Below are 15,326 nucleotides of genomic sequence, written 5' to 3'. Positions count from 1 at the left end.
GAGTTAAGAAAAATCTTGATATCTTAAATCAAACGACCCCACTGACACATTGTTAGTTGATGAATTTCACATAAACCATTCTTTAATCCTGTACGACTCAAATTTCCTTGTACATATTCTTAATCTGGTATCAATGGTGATCTAATATTTTTCCTCTATTGAATTGTTTAGAAATACAGTACACCTTCCTCACATGCATACGTTAGTGCAGACGAAAAATATCTAGGTCCGGTTTTCTAAGAAAAATTACATTTAAATCCCCATAACATAATTAAATACCATAAGGTCACAACAATAAGGGAAAAAAAAACCCATAAAGCCATGGGGATGACTTGGGTGTAACTCTCCCCTTTTTCTTGGATTTGTAATTTGCATAATTCATCTAACCTCGAAAAGTTCATGATGTTGTTCAAGAATTCATTTAAAAAAAAAAAAAACACGTTTGACGATGCGGCTACAGCGCATACAGAGTTCAATTAATCATTTATATTAAATCATGAAGATGAGGCTACAAGCTTGCTTGCACAAAGAGAATTCCCGGTTTCAAAGTAATGGAGCATATGGAACAGGTGGTCGTTCTTCGGGTGGGCTGGGGGAGGATAACATTGTAAGAGACTAGATAGATCAATTTGATGACCTGGCATTGTCTTCTAAGAACTATGATCATTGACAACATTGAGATGATCTGGCACTAGCAATTTTTACCGGTGCTAAGCAGTCTCTGCAGCTGAAAAGCTTCTCCTTGATCGCCGTTCAAAGACCGTCTCTCTAAGCAACAAGCAGTGAGCTGTCTGAGCAACCTCTCGAGATTCGAGCGCAAGCAATTTTTTGAGTCTTTCACATTGGGATTTGTGGACAAGATCATTGCATTTACCGTATCAGCAACAACTTCCCGCTGTGAGTCCTGAAGAAGATAACCTACAGTGGATTCCTGTGGTTGTTCATACGCGAGCAATGCGACACAATCCTAAAACCAAAGAGAATCCGATGGAAAACTTAAAATTGGCCACCAATATACATGAAATCTATCAAAGCATATAAAACTTTATTCACAAATGGAAAAATTGAAATTAGAAGTCAAAGTAATTGTCAACTCAAAGTATAACAGTGCAAATGTAACCAAATAATTCGACATTCTCAGACAGATTAAAGTGAAATGCAGGAGTTCAAATGGTGCCAAATAAGATTATCAATTAAATGTTTTATAAGCATGAACTCTAAAATTTAAAAGCAGAGAAGGTATATTCACAGAAGCAAACAACTTTAATTTCTGAAGAAAATTTGACTCTGCCAAATACCCAAAAGTTAGCAATTTCTTATTAGCTCATTAACAAGATCCTCACAAATTTAGAATCATAGGAGCCATTATTAGTGCAGGTGCAGCAGTAAATAGTTTCCAATTCTAATGAGAAAATTCACCTGAACTAAATCTCCAAAAGTAGGCAACCCAAAAAATCTTGCCAATTCTATTCTTCCATATTTGACAGCCTCCTCCAGTGCTCCTACCTATATGTCACATACAGAAATATAAAACGTCACCTATTTAGACTTGCAAAACTAAGCACAATAAAAGGTTTTCAAGTACAGAATTTTATATATAGCAAAGTAAATATAAAAAAGAATATACCCGAACTAATTCAATAAACTTTTGACAATGAAGAAGAAAGCACGTAGCTGATGTATTATCCTGCAAAAATCAAAATTAACTGATCACTCGAGAAATAATAATAATAATAACGGAGTCATACTTTAATTAGATATGTCAAAGCAAGGCTCCCAAAATGACACACCATCACCAGTGTAATGGTTAACATGTACTAGATAAGTTAAAAGGGTGTGACACTTCATTCCCATCAAAAGTATGCACCAACAACAAAGAATCCAGACACTGCTGTGCAACAGTCATCACCATAGGCTAGTTAACTCCATGACACTTGAGACAGGCGAGAACTACTTTGCATGACCTCCAAGCAGAATATGGGGTGCCATTAGAGAATCCTATTCCATAGTAGAACCGCAATTGCTCCAGTTTAAATCAAGGGACAGTATTTAAAGGTGAATATTACCCAATAGGCCAATACTATAATTCTCTTTTAGTGTGCAGGCATCAATTAGTTAAGTAGAAAACTCACAAGCGATCTTGAAGTGTTGGCATAGATTATTATAATAAAATTGTTGAAAAAATATACCATTTCCTCTTAAAAATTAATCCTACTCTTTAGGGGTAAGGGAAAATATCACTACCATATAACTATTACCCTCTCCAAGAGAATTATTTGCTGAAGTAAAGTAGGAGAGTAGAAAGAAATTAACTATTGGTCCATGATCTACGCAAAATAATAGTATATAAGAACTGTTTGCGTCTGTTTGCGTTGGTTACTAAACATACAACAACTCCAACACCTGACTCTAATCAAATAAAACAAGAGAGGAAGAGGTTGGGTTGGGGAGAGGGAGGCACTTCTTTTAAAAGGGAAGAAGTCAACAAAATGCTGTTGAAATTTGTACTGACGTTCAATGACTTTTTTTTTTTTTTTTTGGGTACAGTGAATGACATATTTAGTAAGAGAACGACTTCAAAGAATTAAACTCCAATGTTTGATTTATTAACAAAAGCACTACAATGAACAATTTCAATGAATTAAGCTCGAAGCTGGGTTTATTGATTGTTTACTTCCCAACTTAACGAGGAGCGCTGGATTTTTTCAACTCTATTTATGCAGAGAGGAAAGTACAGATGTCAACTTCCATCTAACCATGAGTTCTTTCATCGATGAGATGAAAATATGACTTCTTGTGTAGTTGATGAGTCCTTAAACAACATAAACACAGAAAAAGTGACAAACAATGGACACGAAAATGAAGCATATCATAACTTCCATTGAATAGTGGTGAATAATGTAAACAAAGCAGTACTCGTTCTACAAACCGAGTATATAACAACGTTAGCTAGAATGGCCAAGGACAATCTCTTTTAATGGAATCACTTGTACATTTAATTTGCACTAGAAATCACATATACTCCAGCACAACCAGACTAGATAGCACTTTATTTAATAAATTTGTAGGGTTAGATCAGAAGCAGAATATAAACAGATACTATTGTAAGCAAACAGTGTCCAAGCCAACCGACCTCAACAATCTGTGGATACCATTCACGCAATTTACTAAAGGCAGCATCAATCTCCCCGTTTCTGATTAGCTTCATTAAAAGAGAAGAGACATCAGACAAACTAAAATTGTAAATTAGCAACAAAATCAAGGGAAATGCTACAGACACGTGTATTCATAAGGATAAAGGACATTGAACACTGTTTAATATGAGTGATTGAGACATTATTCTTCCATATCATAGCTTCGATTAACAAATGTATAACAAACAGAGAAGTAACAGAGAGGAAACGAGAATCTGAAAAAGCAGGGAGACGATGGAAAACGAAGCAGATAATGGTGAGAAATAAAGAGTGGAAGCAGGGGCCTGAGGGAGAATCAGAAACTTTTATTGAGAACCAATTGAAAACCTTAAATAGCCCTAGTGCAATTATGATTCACAAGGGCTTCGTATACAGCACAAGAAATAACTTCTGACGTGGAAAAGAAATAAAAGTAACTATAAATAACAAAAGGATGATTAAAACCTAGAATAATATAAAAGCAATTAAAATTAAAAAAAGGGAAACTTCCTAGACTTTTCCAATTCTCATCTTTGCTATTACTAATGGTTTAATCCCTAATTTACAAATAATCACCAATAACAACACTAATATACATTTCCCATACTTTCCTATTAACTTAGGAGATAATGTGACAAGATATCAGACTTCAATTACAGAAAATTATACACGAATTGTAATATTTACAACAGATTAAAAGATAGAATACCAAAGATTGCTTATAGTTTTTAATTTTATTTCTTTTGTTATTTATTTCCTTGTGCATGCAATTCCCTGATCGTGTGCATTGGCAATTCCCTTTTATCAAATCACATGATAGTTTATTGGAGTTCGCACTCATCCTGGCAGTATACTAACTCATCAGCAAAGTGGCAATGGTATCAAGCAGATCCAGTGACTTTCATACATCAATGCCATGGATATAATCATCTAAATAGAAACAGTTAATTAACATCACACGTTTCCCTTTTTCTATCTCTTCAGCCCTCTCATCAGCGGGCAATACAATCTTGAGCCTTCATGCATACTACTCTCTCTATGCTCCTCAAAATATGCCCTTTAACACTACTGTAGCTACAGGCTCATCAAATTCTTCCTTACCCTGCCTTTGATCTAAAAAGCTTCTCATATATTCCCAATCATGGCACTGTGTAACTAGTTTGTCAAGCAAGAACACCTCATCTTGTGAAACTTCATCATTCCTCTCAATGGGCCTCCCTTTATCTCATGTATCCTCGTTATTCTCTCTGCTATACATCCTAGTTAGGCTGTAGCTGAACGGACATGGATCAATCAACATACATACATGCAAGACTCATGAGTCCTAATACAAAATACTATTGAAACTTCATTTCATTCATTAGGGAGCATGTTCTTTCTCTTCATTGCAAAAGCACTTCAACAGAAGTTCAAACCAAAATCTCACAAAAGCAGCCAAACACTCAACAAAATGTGCAAAATATCGCCATACCTGTCGTAGAGTCTTTCGGTGACTTAAAGCATATGTTATACCTTGCCCATCAACTCCATTTTCTTGAGCTATATAAACAGGAGGAACAGTACTTCTACTAGCCACATCAAATGAATTCAGTGTATCTTCGTAGCCATAGTGTAGAAGGTAGGAACGAACAATTCTGGTGACAAGAGAACCTCAGAAATCAGGAAACATAGATTTATTCATTATTCACTATATAGCATTACTTCCCAAAAAATCAGTGATGAAATGGCCAATGAGTGATGGGTGACTTCAGCCTTTATAAAAGAACAAAGTGCAACTTTAGCAGCAAAAAATTAAATTCTCTCTAACCAAAGACTAAGGCTTCCTCATAAATTATTAGGCCAACAGTTTCTTTCATACCTTTCTTCTTATTTCTATATCTACTAATTTCTCATTTGAAATGGGGCTGGGAGAGTGATAAGATTCCAGATAATATTCCCATAAAGACTTATTCAAGAAGAAAGCGTCAAAAGATAAATTCAGATTGATTTCATTGTTTATTTTGCTCAGTATTTTATATTTCTTTAGATTTAGTATTTTATTTAGTCAGATTTTATTCTTTAGATTTTATTTAGATCTAGTAATTTATCTATTTAGATATTATTTATAGTATTTTAGATTATAGAAGATATTATTTAGTTATTTAGTTATTTTAGATTATAGGAGATATTATTTAGTTATCTAGTTATCTAGATTTTATCCATTATTTTAGATTGTATTTAGCATTATAAATATGACTAGCAACTTAGAAGCTATCATATCAGTTTATCAATAAAATAGTCTTTTAAACCCTTTGGAGATTCTCCTGAGCATGGCTATTAAGAGAAATATAGAACAAGATTCTTGTTCTATATCATCCTAATAGAGTTATTCTTATTTTAGTTATTTTGAGCACCTATCAGAGAGGGACCAGAGTTGAAAGCAGATTGAGACATAATATACTTTTTTAAGCCTGGAGACATAATATATGTGATTAAATGTTTAATTTAACCAATAGGGAAATTCTGAATTCTTGTAAGGTGTAACAGAAGGAAAACTAAACTAAGAATGCTACCACATCTCACTGTTTTGCTTCTTTTCTTAGATTTCTGCCAAGTACAAATTATTATTATTTGTTATGAGTAATGCCATATTTCATCCTCATAAAACCCATAACATAGGGATGTTAATAACTTTCTTCCAATGAAAGATAAGTTTAACCATAAAAACTAACAAGAATTTCTAGTTTTATCCACAATCCTTAGTAAGTTTGCTATGCTTTCAACTTCAGCTAATTTCAAAATTCCTTCTTTTTAACGATTTTCCCAAAAAAGAGTAGAGAACAAAATATTGGTAGTTTGCCAAATCAGGAAAGCATTACTATCACAGTTATTACTGTCTGCCAAACCTTTATACATTTCATATGACAAAATTAAAACAAGAAATAATTAGACATGGATTTGAAATGAATATTGTTTAGATGGAAAAATAATTAAATGCATTAAGGCTTGTTGTTGTTGTTGTTGTTGTTGAATGGTTAATTTTATTTAAAGTTCTAATGTCATCTTTAATTTAAAAAAAAAAAAGTACAATAAGAATATAAATTTTTTATAAACACACTTTTATAAAAAATTATACAATCAGAGTTCGATTCTGTCATCAATCAAATCCATAGAGTTAGAGTTTTACACTAAAACTAAATATTGGGTCCCATGCAATGAGCAAATTGTCAAAATAAGACACAATATCCAAGGCTTTTACAAATTTTGACTTGCTATAGATTTTATATTGATATTTCAATTGCTAATAGTTAAAGGGTTAATTAAACTAAGTGAGCAAGGGAAATTTTTAAGCAAGGAAGAATTAAAGGGCTCAAAGGAAAATCAACAGTTTTATCTTCCATTCCACAGCCCCCAAAAAAAAAATTATGAAGCCATTTAAAAGCAACTATATAACTTACCGAGAAAAAAGTAACTATATACCTTGTTCAATCACACTTGTAAAGTAACAGAAGTACTTTTCTAAAATTAAGCATCCTTTTCATCTTTACAACTAGTTGAGAAGTACTTAACCAGACAATTAGACTTTCATTTGTACAACATAACAGATTCTAACCTTCATTTTTGCTAGCATACCAAGCCTTTCAAACTCAAGGTTATAGCTTCGAGCACTAAACTTTTTAAAACCACAAAAAACACTGACCAGTAGTTGTCTGATATCATTAGCAAGCAAGAGTTTTTGTCCTCTTTTGGAATCAAAAGGTCATGGGAAAACCCTAGAAAGAGAGCTAACCCAGGTGATCAGCAGCAAGACAATTGGTCTTTTCATTACAAACCCACCAAAATATATATATATATATATATATCAGATCAAGCAAAATTGAAAAGAGAAGATATATTAATTCTACAAAAACCAGAAAGATCAATTTAAAGGATAAAAACCCTCCCCCTCACCTCAGAGACAGCCAATTTACATGACCTTCCCCTTAATTAGGAAAATCCACAATGCCAGCCTCCCTTGAGGCCAAATAGCAACTTCCAACTAAATCCATTTTGACCAATAAACCATCAAATTTATTAAACAATCGTTTTTGTTTTTAATTCAGGAGAGGGCAAAATGAGGTTAGCTATAGTTTTTTTTTTTTTTCTTTCTCCATTTCCCCCAGGGAAGGGCAATGTAGATTTTGATAATGGAAGGATGAGCTGTGAAATTAAGTCATCTCTTCAAAAAGGACAGAGCTATTAACCATAAACTTTACTCCTCTAAGAATAAAAAGTAATGGTAATACAAATATATTCCAAGAAAGATATTACAGCGTAATTATCTCACCCATAACTAACATTTGGTGGCAGAGGTATTTCCTCTATTTTCAGTTGTTGCTTCATCCTTTCTTGAGCTTCAAATTCCTTATCCAATAATAGAAATATTTAGCAAATAAGCAAATATATAAACACAGAAATCTAATAACTTCAAGTTGAATTTTGATAGTTTTTTGAAATAAAACACAGAAGAATAATTGGCTTTGTGGAGATAATCAGTGATGTGGCAAAGTTGCTCTCCCTTTGAGGGCCTTTGTACATTTAGTCAACTTGTGCATCTAACAATCCATGCAGGGAGAACTTGGGAGGCACAGCGTACACGGTAGCTTCATCTTTGTTAAATACTAACACTAACACCAAAATATTACCAATTATGTATAGTAAACAAGAAAAATCAAAGTTAACGATAGTGGCCTACGACAGTGATGGCAGACACTTCTGTTCTGATTGATTTCACAGCAATTAACTGTTAACACAAGCATAAGTGTCGAATGAAAGGACAATTCTATCATATTCACACAATTTCCCACATCTCCAATTATTGAAATAGCCATTTTCTTATGTTCCAGGGGTGAAAAAATCTGCAAGAAAATTACAGGAGAGTAAAGTTTGCAGATGTGATAGGCATAGTAAATTATAAAAAAAGGTTAAAAAGCCTTATTGCAAGGTAAGAAGATGAATGCAGTTAAACACAACAAAAATTAAATAGGAAAAAATGGAATTGATAAAGCTTCTTACCTTCAAATCAAAAGCAAATGCTTTCTGCCCAAAGTTCACATGCACTCTGTCAGATATAGCAAAACACTCGTAAAAATTAAACACCCCAACCAGTTTTCAAATAGTGAAACTATGCTACAACAATGTTCTCCACAAGAATCAGAAAAGCAAAGCGAGTGACAGTAATTCAAGGGTCCAGAAATACAAACAAATGAGATATATCAATGTCTCGAAAGAAAAGGAAAATAAGAACTAAATGAAAGTACCTCCAGCAGATGTAGGCAAGGGGCACAATTGTCCTCAGATAAATTAATATTTATTTCACAACTACAGAACATGTCAAATAAAACTCTTATATGCACATGTCACCTTTTTCATTTATTATTTCCTTATAGTAATGATCCCCAAGCTCAAAAGTATAAATTAGAACTTAATGCATATATTGGAATAACATATCCATTTAAGCATTAAAAATGTGATCAATTGAACATTCTCAAGTCTCAACAGATGAAAGATGTTAACGCAACAATCCACTATCACAGAGGGGAAGCATATGCACGATAATTAAAAAAATTAATGCAAGAAATAAATAATATTCAAAGGGAGCAGCACAACAACATACTCTTCATTTTGGCTATGGACAGCAAGGGTTGGAAAAAGAGGACCCTTCAAGTCCTTGTAAACTGTACCTACTACTTGCCCATTTTTGCTGCCATCAAAACAGTAAAAAAAAAAATTGACAAATAACTTTCTGTTTCAGCAAGAAGGCAAAAATGCTAATAAGCTAAATGGAACAAACATTTAAAATATACTCCATTCAATGATTTTACTGCTTATATCTTTGATAAAATTTTATAAGTTAGACAAAGATAAAAAACTATTGCTGCAGTCAAAAACAGAAAAATAATTGCTGGTTTTTTTTTTTTTTTAACTCATAATAATCTCATTATCTGCCTTGCTATCATCAGGGAGATATAGCATTAAAGCATTGGACAAAGCAGGATGAAGCACATCTTACGTGAAAAAGAATTCTTGGGTGGCATAGTTAATTCCACCACCAACTGTATCACCTGACGTAAATGTTGGGCCAAAAGTTTCACTTTTCCCTGGTCCACGGTAAAGTAATCCATCATCCCCATGATATCCATAACTATTGGGCTCCCACCTACCGTCACAAACAGAGGAAAAGATACACTAAAAGCCACATTTATGTTAAAACATTTAAATATAATAAAATGCTTCAAAGAATGGATTTAAAACTTCAATCTAATTTTTCATGCTAGTTTCAAACTCGAAATTCCCGTTTTCACACGAATTTGAGCAACATTAATGGATTTACATCACCCTTCCACAAGAAAAGGTGCAGAGAAAAGCCAATTGAAGATAACTTTTACCAAATCACAAGCAACCATTTATCATCAACCTGGCTAGGTATGTAACAACCAAATCCTCAAGACCTACACATTCAGTCACAGCCGAAAATTCCAGGGGGCAAACCATGATACTCATAATAATTAATTATTTAAATTATTATGAATTATTAATTATTAATAGGTTAAGGTGCAATTTACCCCTAAACTTTTCCTCAAGGAGCAATTTTATTCATGTACTAATAAGTGACGCAATTTTACCCCTAAACTATTTTTTGGAGAAGCAAAAAACCTCTTCTTCAAAGTGCCTAGCACTCCTCTAAAAAATAATTCAAAGGTAAAATTGCCCCACTTATCAATACAGGGGTAAAATTGATCCTCAAGGAAAAGTTCAAGAATAAAAATGCACCTTAACCCATTTAATCAATAAATTAATAAGAATAATCTGAAGTTTAAGCATTCACTAACTGCTCAACTGAGTGACACATAAAATGCAATATACTTTTGTTGCCTCTTTTCTCTAAATAATTTTTCAGCCAAATTACCTAGCTATAAGCTCCAACTAATGCAATGTCATGTTGGCCCAAAAAGCAAAAAAATCAGCGTCATTAAACTTATACCATTGTAACACGAATCCAATAACACTTGTACCAAAGGACAGCTCCACATCTGAGCTATAGTATCAGCCATGCACCTAATTTTAGAGAAATATCACTCTAAAACATGCAGAGGAAAGGGATAGGTAAAGCCTTTATGAAAATAATTGAAGAATTTCATGCTCAGATGCATCAAGATAAGACAAACTAACTAGACTGTCTACATTCATCTCATGTAAGATTTTATAACTCATGGACCACTGATCTGATTTTGCATGGAAGAAAGACACTAAAAAAATTGATAGCAAAGCACATGAAAGAATTAAACTCTTCATTCAGTATCCATATTTTGAAGATGCAGAATATTGTATCTTATGTCACACGGAATGCAGAAGATTATAATGAAATGGTCACCAAATTGATGAAATTCCAAACGTAATGCTTTAGCCTTAAAGTTAGATACAAGAAAAGTATTACATTCATGCTTCATCATTCAAGTTGTACAAAAAATACACCATCCTATTTCTCTTGCACACATAACTAATTGAAAGAAATATAATGAGATTGGTGTGCAAAAGAACTTTGTTACTTCAAGAGACATGATTTTTCCGCATCAAGATCTAATGAAATAGGCATAGGTATCCGTATTTAAAAAAGAAAAGGAAGTTCCTGAAGAAAATAAGAAATAAGATTTTAGATTATACAGTTAGTCGATCTACTACACCCATTTCTTCAGTCTTGTTCTCTTTAGAAAATTGCTCCGTTTCCCAAAAAAAAAAAATCGAGAGAGTACCAAGATTTGCATCTTTCAACACAACTCGACAAACCAGAAGTAACATTATTTGCTATTCGGTCTTAATACGTTTACCCAACAAACAAGAAAAAACAAAGTCCTTACCCTGGTTGTCTTCGCATCTTGAAGCCTTTACTGGTAAACCCAATTGCCACGTGACCCTTAGTTCCAGCATCCTTGACGTAGATTTCGAAATAGTAGACGAGGCGCTTCTTCGGAGCAGGTTTATTAGCTTGAATCACACCAACGTCATGGCCATGAAGGTCCACACTGGTGTACTTAATAGAGAGCTTATCTGTGGACACTACCAGATAGCCTCCAGAGCTGTTTATGGTGTTGAGCTCCGTCGGCGCCTCCTCGTCCTCGTCCATGTCGCACGGAACTTGGGATGAGCCATGGCGAGACAACTCCAGTAAGTACAGGCCGAGATCTTGTTGATGGTGGTGGTGGTGGTGGTGGTGGTGGTCGTTATTGCCGCTGCTGTTGCCGTTGGTATCAGTCATCGTCTTCAGCTCCAAAGAATCCAAAACCCTAGAATCTCAAAAAAAAAAAAAAACATTCATCCGTTTTCTGGATTAGAGTTCGATGGAAAAGGGAATGGAAATCGTCAACCAAGTTTGAAATTCCAATTAAAACTCCGGTTTAGTTCTTGAGCCGAACAACTGAGGGAATCTTGAGTTCCCCGTGTCGTCATTACTACGAAGCGAATAATAGGAGCATGGTTCAGTAGTGCAATGGTCGCGTCTCGTCACTCGAGCACTGTTTGCTTTTAGGAAAATACACAAATCCGTAACCAAAATAGATTAATTGCTAAGAGGTCCTTCAAAGAATTCTTGGAAAAATACATAAAACAAAAAAGACAAGGTGCAATTCTAACCTCGAAGGTACCAAGCAAAGCATAATTTGTATCTTGTTTGGTTGGAAAAACAGGCAGAGAATGAGAGAGAATATTTTAATGAAATTTTTTCTCCTATTATTTGGATGGAAAAGTAGAAGGGATGGGCTCACTTTTCCTTATTTAACATAATGAAAGTAACTTTTAAAAAAAACAAAAATAGATATAAAAATAGATATGAATATAAATATAAAAATAGAAAGGGTTAATGAATAAAAAAAATTTTAAACTATTATTCGAAAATCACCTTAAATTTTAAACTCTTAAAATACGTAAAATAAATTTTAAACTTTTATATTCATAATAAAATAAATACTAACCGTTAACTTTTTAACTTTCTTACAAACCATATGTAGGTATGATTCAGGATTTATTTTTTTATAAAAATAACCTTGACTATTACTGTACTCGTGTGGACTGTAACGATGTTAAAAAAGTTGACAGTCATGATCTATTTTACTATAAATTTAAAAATTTAAAATTTATTTTATATATTTTAAGAATTCAGAATTCATAGTGATTTTTGAGCAAAAAGTTATGATCTTATTTACTCATTAACTTGAGGGTTAAAAACTTGTTTGACATGAATATGGAAATCTAATTTAATTTTCAGTTAATATATGCATCAAAGATGAGAAAATACAAAAAGACCCTCCAAAATAATTATTAAAAAAAAACTCCCCTCTACCCAAATCAACAACGACTTCGATTAGATTTGACGAAATCACAGAAAAAGCAAAAAGCTCCTCGGGCATTAATGGGTAAATCAATCAAACCTAATGAAATCCACCAAAATAACAATGGAATCAAGAAATCGCAAAGAATCAAAAACATCCTTCTCTTTCTTGTTGGCCTGATTTGGCGTTAATGGGTTGTCGTCTCTTCCCTGCCGCTAGAAGTCCAAATCTAACATACAAACCTCTTTCTTTTCAGCTATATTCAAAAGCACAAGCCTCATCACCAACAAATAATATCACCTCCACGAAGAACAAAATCCACAACCTCTCCATGATTTCTCTGAAAATTTCATTGCCATCGCCTTGGTAGAGAAAATAATTATATATAAACAATTATACTCTTATTTTATTAATGTTTTCTCTATTTGTTATGAATTTAATAAAATATGCATGTTAATTTTTAAAAAAGTATTGATAAAAACCTAACATGATAAAAATAACCATGCAATTTGTAAATCCCAAAATTTTTCTCATTTGAAAAATGATTTTAAAGGTTCCGATTCCATGAAAGCTCTTTCACTTATTCAATACAATATCCCTAATAATCATCTTTTTTTTAGAAGCTATCAAGAAAATTAAACATTTTGTCATGAAAGATTGGATTGTTACCTTTAATTACATATTCAGAGAAGCAAATAGATGCACTGACATGCTTGCTTGCTAGGCCTCCCAAAATAATTTAAATGTTGTTATTTTTAATCATCCACCTTCAGGTTACAGATTCTCATAAAATTTGACATGATAATATTTCTGTCCTTCTATGCACGGCTTTTTTTAGCCTTATATTAAAAAAATATTCCAAAGGAGGGGGCAACATTGAAGTTTGAGTTGAAATGGAACAACAACGTATCCATCTTCAACAAGTATCGCGATTGGTGATTTCAAAAAGTTAGGTAAAGGCTTTTTTGTGAAAAAGGAAGATGGGGAATCACAAGCTTGAAATAGCCATTGTTTTCAAAGACGAAGGGACTATGATGGTAGGAAGATGAAGTAGCACGAGTAGTCATGAAGAACTTTGACATGGATGACGGCTTGAACGGATGGAACAACAACATTAGCATTTAGCACGAGTTGGGGGAGAGGGATAACAACTTGAATAGAGGGGAGGGAAAAGGGACTATAAAATAGCTTGAAGAAATTATACTAATTTAGCTCTCTTTGACCTATATATGATTTTACAAAGACCTATATCATTTTCCCTTAAAATTTCAAAGGATTTTTTTTTATCATCTAATAGATTTAGTCTACCCTTAATAGATTTGGGCCAAGCCCATTTTTTACTCGAGGCGACTTAAGAGTCTATTTATGAAGAGACTAAAGTCATGACATTTGGATTTAATTTATCCTTTTTTGAATTGGAGGGAGCAACTTGTCACGGGGCTAGTCTCTCGACCTGTGCGGCACTTAGACAATCTTCATTGGAAGTTGCTAAGTAAGCCTAACTTATATGAAAGGAGGATGATTGGCTAAGTTGAGGAAAGGGAAAGCTTGAGGGCAAAGGATACTTGAAAGAGAGCTTGGAGAATGTGAGAGTAGTATTGCTTTGAGAACTCAAGGGTTGGTTACAAATGAGGTAGGTTGAGGTATTTATAGACCTCCCCCTTGGATCTAGAAAGTTCCCACCTCCTTAATGGATGGTAGAGATTAAATCAATCATATGGTTACAATTGATTCTCTAGAATCCTCTCCTAGATATTTATAACAAATATCTAGATATTTACATGAAAATATCTAGTGGCCAGTATTAAAATATTGAGGCTAGAGTTGTGTAGGTTTCTCTAGAATGTTCTTGCACTCTTTAGCACTCTTAAGGTTGTTCGGGAGCCTTTTGGAGGGTTCTGAATCATTCCGGAACTCCTCAACCTCATGAAAAATGATGAATCATGACAAACTGCCTCCCACCCCTCATGCACAACCAACATACCATAGATGTGGGAGCAAGTTCCACACATAAGTGAAAAAAACATAAGAAAGAATTCACTCTCTCCCTCTCAAGTTTTCTCTTGTTATCTACTTTGGTTGATTTTACAATGTGCCTAATATTGAGTTCTAGTGTGATTTAGTGCCTGTTTGGTTTCTATTAATTAAAAGTCAATTAATTTGTCAAAAGTTTATTTAATAAAAATAAGTTTGGTAAAATTCGATTATTGTAATAAAATTTGTGCTTAGATACTTTTTTGCTTCTAAAATTTAGTTTGATAAACTGTAAGTTATATGGATTGTATACAATGACAAATGCTTTTGAATGTAAAATTATCACAAATGACATTGACTTTCATAATTTATAATTCTTGTAGGACAAATGTAATATATTCAAAATGTTTGAAAAATATATGTGATAAAAAAATAATGGTGTAGTTGATTGTTTGTAATAATAAATAAGAGATAATGAAAACATAAATAAGTCTTACATTGAATTTTTGAAAAATATATAAAAAAAAATAAAAGTTTTCTTGTCAGAGAATTTTTATTTTAAAATATGGAGTATTTAATTTAAATTTCAATTTAATAGGTTAAATAAAAAGAAATAAAAATTCCAAGCTGCCAAAATTGTTTGATGTGGTTGCTTTTGTCTTTGCCTTGCATTACCTAAATAGGAGAATGATAGCTAAATTTTAAGAGAATGAATTAATTTATGTCCCAATCAATTTTAGAGTGCCAACAAATTCTCTTGATCCTTTAGTGATAATAAGTTTAACATCTCTAGAAATTTACAAGTTTAACTCCCAATTTTGCATCATAGTTGTGA

At 33.1% G+C, this 15,326-nt stretch overlaps 1 protein-coding gene across 1 annotated transcript; it reads right to left on the bottom strand.

Moving 5' to 3' along the window:
• Positions 1 to 464: 464 nt before the first annotated feature.
• Positions 465 to 11,711, bottom strand: LOC129315254 (ran-binding protein M homolog). The gene is made up of 10 exons (XM_054958839.1): positions 11,051 to 11,711; positions 9,205 to 9,351; positions 8,809 to 8,895; positions 8,208 to 8,253; positions 7,480 to 7,556; positions 4,645 to 4,807; positions 3,134 to 3,202; positions 1,628 to 1,687; positions 1,420 to 1,506; positions 465 to 967 (listed from the first exon to the last, which is right to left on the bottom strand). The coding sequence occupies exons 1-10, from the start codon at positions 11,446 to 11,448 to the stop codon at positions 692 to 694; spliced, it is 1,410 nt and encodes a 469-aa protein (XP_054814814.1). The 5' UTR covers positions 11,449 to 11,711; the 3' UTR covers positions 465 to 691.
• Positions 11,712 to 15,326: the final 3,615 nt, after the last annotated feature.

The sequence above is a fragment of the Prosopis cineraria genome, unplaced genomic scaffold (assembly GCF_029017545.1).
Source record: "Prosopis cineraria cultivar Desert tree isolate PC_DT_omini unplaced genomic scaffold, ASM2901754v1 PC7, whole genome shotgun sequence".
Classification (NCBI taxonomy): domain Eukaryota; kingdom Viridiplantae; phylum Streptophyta; class Magnoliopsida; order Fabales; family Fabaceae; genus Prosopis; species Prosopis cineraria.
This window is presented reverse-complemented; position numbering and strand designations above follow the sequence as displayed.

Bases quoted from the DNA above. Each gene is read 5' to 3' on its own strand.
- LOC129315254 (XM_054958839.1), bottom strand. From the start codon at position 11,448: ATGACTGATACCAACGGCAACAGCAGCGGCAATAACGACCACCACCAC. The intron at 8,896-9,204 runs GTAAGATGTGCT...TTTTGATGGCAG, and splicing joins ACCCAAGAATTCTTTTTCAC to CAAAAATGGGCAAGTAGTAG. The intron at 4,808-7,479 runs GTGAGATAATTA...TCTTGTCACCAG, and splicing joins CCACCAAATGTTAGTTATGG to AATTGTTCGTTCCTACCTTC.